The 4,330-nt window shown below is 45.3% G+C and overlaps 1 protein-coding gene across 1 annotated transcript; it reads left to right on the top strand.

The window, feature by feature from the left end:
- The first annotated feature begins 806 nt into the window (after window positions 1-806).
- LOC119365871 (flavanone 3-dioxygenase 3-like) lies at window positions 807-3,878 on the top strand. The gene is made up of 4 exons (XM_037631510.1): window positions 807-1,088; window positions 1,672-1,866; window positions 2,696-2,934; window positions 3,034-3,878. The coding sequence occupies exons 2-4, from the start codon at window positions 1,693-1,695 to the stop codon at window positions 3,602-3,604; spliced, it is 984 nt and encodes a 327-aa protein (XP_037487407.1). The 5' UTR covers window positions 807-1,088; window positions 1,672-1,692; the 3' UTR covers window positions 3,605-3,878.
- Window positions 3,879-4,330: the final 452 nt, after the last annotated feature.

Here is a 4,330-nt window from a genome sequence, read left to right as displayed (position 1 = left end):
TGTCGGGAGAGGGACGTCTGAAACCAAGGCGTGACTGCGCGCGGTTCGTGGCACACTGATTTTGGTGGTGGAAACGGCCGGTGGGGCTCGGGACGGCCATGCGGAGGTGGGTGACACAATGGCAGGGAAAGTTCACGAGGGTGGCAGCTGGCTTCGCCTAGCCGCAATTTTTTATTTTTTATTTTGTGTATTTAGATTGGTATATGTATCAATTTGGTAGCAAAATATAGGCTATAGCCTTAAATTTTAGTTTAGGTTGGCTGCTTCAGAACCAAAAATTTTACTATGTGCTTCCTTCGTAAAGAAATATAAGAGTATTGATCTAAACGCTCTTATAAGTGATGGAGTACCAATCAGCTGCGTGCTAGCTGTTGAAAATGCTGACAAAGCTGCCTACAGCAGTTCATCTCGTCTGTCTGGGACGACTTATCTGTGATGTTTACTTTTGATCTCAAGGTACTGAAGTTTTTGTTTGTTGTCATTTTATTTTTACACTTTGACCCCATTATTATATGATTATTATAGAGTCTGTATTAGATTATTAGGTAAAAAAAACGACGATGTAAAATCAATCCTGTAAGTTGTGTTATCAACCAAGTGAGTTTAAGTATCCATGCATGGTACACAACTGAACTATTTCTCACTTCTTTCAATCTGGATTCTGGAATGCGAACCTCCACAAGTTTCAGTTAGGAGGGAGCTTGGTACCTCATCTTAACGGGTTGCTGGGACACTTTCTCTACAAGATTGGGCACATAATATAATGCTTCAGCTTGGAGGCGAATGATGGTCTGGATTGGTTCCTTCCGGAGACAGAACTGTTCAACATCGACGCCACTGTCATAGGTACGTAGTAGGTAGGCAGATGGATGATCACCATCACCAATTGTGGCCACAACCCAACCATCTCCAGTCAGAAAAATCTCCGCACTCCCGACGCCCGTCGCCACCTCCGCCGCTGGCGCTTGCTCCACCCCCTCGATTCCTGCCAGCGCCGCTGCTCTTCGCCACCGCCGTACGTGCTCCCTCATCACCGGCGCCTTCTGCTGCTGGCGGGGTGACAAGCGGGGCTGCTGCCCTTCCTCCAGGTCCCTTCTCTCCCTCTCTCTCAAATACGTATTGTTTATCAGGGACGAAGCATGATGTTCGATTTAGTTTGCATGCGTCGCTTCATGGAGCATCACAGTGATATCATCACTGCAAGCAATCTGCTAGCCCTTGTTAGTTGTCTGATACATTATGGCAGTGCTTGAACTTTCTTTTCTAAGAAACTCGTCGTGCGAGGGCAGGGGGTTCCTGCAGTTCATTAAGAAGACGAGATATGGTCCAGTTTATATGGAAAACCGGACCCAAAAAGTCTTTAATTGTTAGGTCGAGTGACAAAGGGGAGGCAGAGATTTTAATTGCCATTGGCTTGTTTAGAATCTTCGAGATCTCATAGATTTCATTTGCCTGCAATTTGACCGGACCTCCATTCTTCCGAATGCTTTGCTTGTGATCATAAAGAGGTCATCGCAACAACCTATCACCTTTCTCATCCTTCCAACCAAAGTTTTCTTTCCTGCCTTACATGGAGTCAATGAAGCTGCCTATAAGTAGATGCTGCCTCACAGGGGAACTCCAATTCATCCTGTCTCTGTTCTGAACTAGTCAGACCGGACTCTGGTGCAGGTGCCTGCACGGTACGTTGACATGTCGTGCGACTCAAGGAGCACCCCTCAGGAGCAGCTCAGGTCGGACAAGCTCCACCCACCGGCGCCGCCAATGCCGGTGATCAACCTGGGTCACCTCACTATTGAACCCGAGGCACGATCTCGCGTGGTGGAAGATATCGCCAGAGCGTGCCATGATCTCGGATACTTTCAGGTATGCTCTTTGACAATATTTCCACATGTACGAATGAGGAAACTAAACTAGATTTGTAGTTGAAGAACTACTGCGAAAAGAGCAACTACACGAATCATTGGAACTAGCTCCATTTCGTTACATGACAACTGACAAACAACATGAAGCCGAAGAAGTTCAGTCCCCATTTCACGCTTCATTTTTCACCTCACTGACATCATACTGCATTGAAGGTATTTGAGCATGTGCCGATTTTAGATCGTTCCCACTTCTTGTTCCATACTTAATTATTTTCATGCCGTGCACATTTTAGCCTCGAGTGCACTTTTGATCTGTAAATTAGTCTTCATAAAATTTAGAGACGGTATTCTTAAGTATCTACGGAATGTGAGTGTACAAGCATCTCAATTTTTCTTCAGTCTTTATCAACAGTTGGTACTCGATATAAATGGCTGGTTTCAACAACTGCATCATTGTCCTATGGGTGGATGTGGACACAACAAGGCAGCAGACAAGGCCCTTTTAGTAAGGGCAATAACAGAACATTATTTATATATAGCAGGTCCATATTGTCCATGTAAAGCGTTGTAATCTTCAACTTCCAAATCAAAGCAGTGTCGAGGTTCTCAAGGACGGCTACTAAAAGTGTAAAACATTAGTTTGAGAAAAGTAATAACTTGTTAGAATGTGTCTTTCCAATTAAGTCACTGTATGTTAGGGGAGAACTTAAGGAGTTAAGGTACTGCCTTTTCTTGAACCCTTGTTTGGACACCACTAACAAGCAGGTGTAAGAGAGCAAACAAAGCTTACATGCCTGTCCAAATTGCCATGATAATTCCTCATTTTACAGGTTATAAACCATGGGATCAGTCAATCTGTCATGGACCGTGCCGTTGAAGCAGCTTCAGAGTTCTTCAAACTTCCAAGTGAGACAAAGCAGGAATTTGCATCAGATGATATCCGACGGCCTGTTCGATACGGCACCAGCTCAAAGGACGGCACTCGTCCGGCACGGACATTCCTAAAGCATTATGCCCATCCCCTCAGTGAATGGTTGCAATATTGGCCAGAAAAACCACCAACCTACAGGCAAAATACTTTTCCTAGAAATCTTCTTACAGCCTTGAACTACAGAACCAATTGTGTGATTCTCATCTAACATAGCTGTTTTCTGTGTACTGAAAACAGGGAGGACATGGGAAAAATTTCAGCTGAAGTAAGGAGGGTGGCTCTGCAGCTGATGGAAGCCATACTTGAAGGCCTGGGACTGGGCAAAGACTACCAGCATGAAGAATTTCAGAGAGGATTGCAGCTACTGCAAGTGAACTGCTACCCGAAAGAACCAGAAGGCGATTCGGCGATAGGGCTGGCACCGCATTCCGATCACGGATTTCTCACCATCTTGCTCGCAAGCTGTTCAGGCCTGGAGGTTCTTGACCGAAGTAGCAACACCTGGAGAGTGGTCCAGCAACCCCGGCACGCGTTGCACGTCCACGTGGGAGACTACATGGAGGTCCTGAGCAATGGCCGGATCAGGACCGTCGTGCACCGTGCTGTCCTCAACCCTGGAGAGGCGAGGATCTCCATGGCGAGCATCCATAGTTTTGGGATGCACGAGACGGTATCCGTTGCCAAGGAGCTGGTGGATGAGCAAGATCCTGAGAGGTACAAGGAGAGCAGCTTCAGTGACTTCCTGGACTATCTCATGAGCAATGCGGACAAGAAGCGCATGAGCTTTCTTGAGAGCCTTAGGATTTGAGGAGCGTACCAGGAGGCCCTGATAATCAGGGTGTGATCTTTACTCGAAGCACAAGAGCGAGGAATATGACAAGCTCCACACCTACCAAGTTCATTCTCAAATCTGTTCCGGACGACTTATCTGTAGTGTTACTTATTATGTGAAGGTACTGACTGAAGGTGCTGTTTGTTGTCATGCTGTTTTTCCGTTTCACCTCACTATATGAGTACGAGCCTTCAACTGAAAAAAATATGGTTACGAGTTGTATAAACTGAGTTAAAAGGTCCATGATAAACTTTGGCAAATAAATAAATAGCCATGATGCACATGAATAAGCTATTTATCACTTCCTCCGTGAGGGCGTCGAAAATTTTCAGTTAGGAAGGAGCCTGCTGCGTCAGTTAACAGGTTGCCGGTTCACCTTGGAGGCGAATGACGGCCAAGAGGCAAGAGCTGAATAGTCACTAACACCATCTATGTCTTTCACATGAGTAATAAAGGTATAAACCATCTCCAGGGTCAGAAAACGTCAAGGGAGATTTAGGCTTCAGACATTTTGCTCCGTATGTAGTCCATATTGAAAAATCTCTAAAAGTTCTTATATTTAGAAACAAATGGAGTAGATAATAATCACGAGATCATGAAAAATCTCTATGAGCAGTTCCTTGGCTAAGCAAAATGGCAATCCGGTCCAAACAGCCATGAAATTAGGCAACAGCCTGAATACTCTTGATATCTCAAAATAAT

This window comes from Triticum dicoccoides, chromosome 2B (assembly GCF_002162155.2).
Source record: "Triticum dicoccoides isolate Atlit2015 ecotype Zavitan chromosome 2B, WEW_v2.0, whole genome shotgun sequence".
NCBI lineage: Eukaryota > Viridiplantae > Streptophyta > Magnoliopsida > Poales > Poaceae > Triticum > Triticum dicoccoides.
The sequence above is the reverse complement of the archived record's forward strand: the minus strand, read 5'-3'. Positions and strand labels throughout refer to the sequence as shown.

What these genes read in the sequence shown, in the direction of transcription:
- LOC119365871 (XM_037631510.1), top strand. Translation starts at nt 1,693, where the DNA reads ATGTCGTGCGACTCAAGGAGCACCCCTCAGGAGCAGCTCAGGTCGGAC. An exon ending in ATGATCTCGGATACTTTCAG is followed by an intron (nt 1,867 to 2,695) that starts GTATGCTCTTTG and finishes CTCATTTTACAG; the next exon opens with GTTATAAACCATGGGATCAG. An exon ending in GAAAAACCACCAACCTACAG is followed by an intron (nt 2,935 to 3,033) that starts GCAAAATACTTT and finishes TACTGAAAACAG; the next exon opens with GGAGGACATGGGAAAAATTT.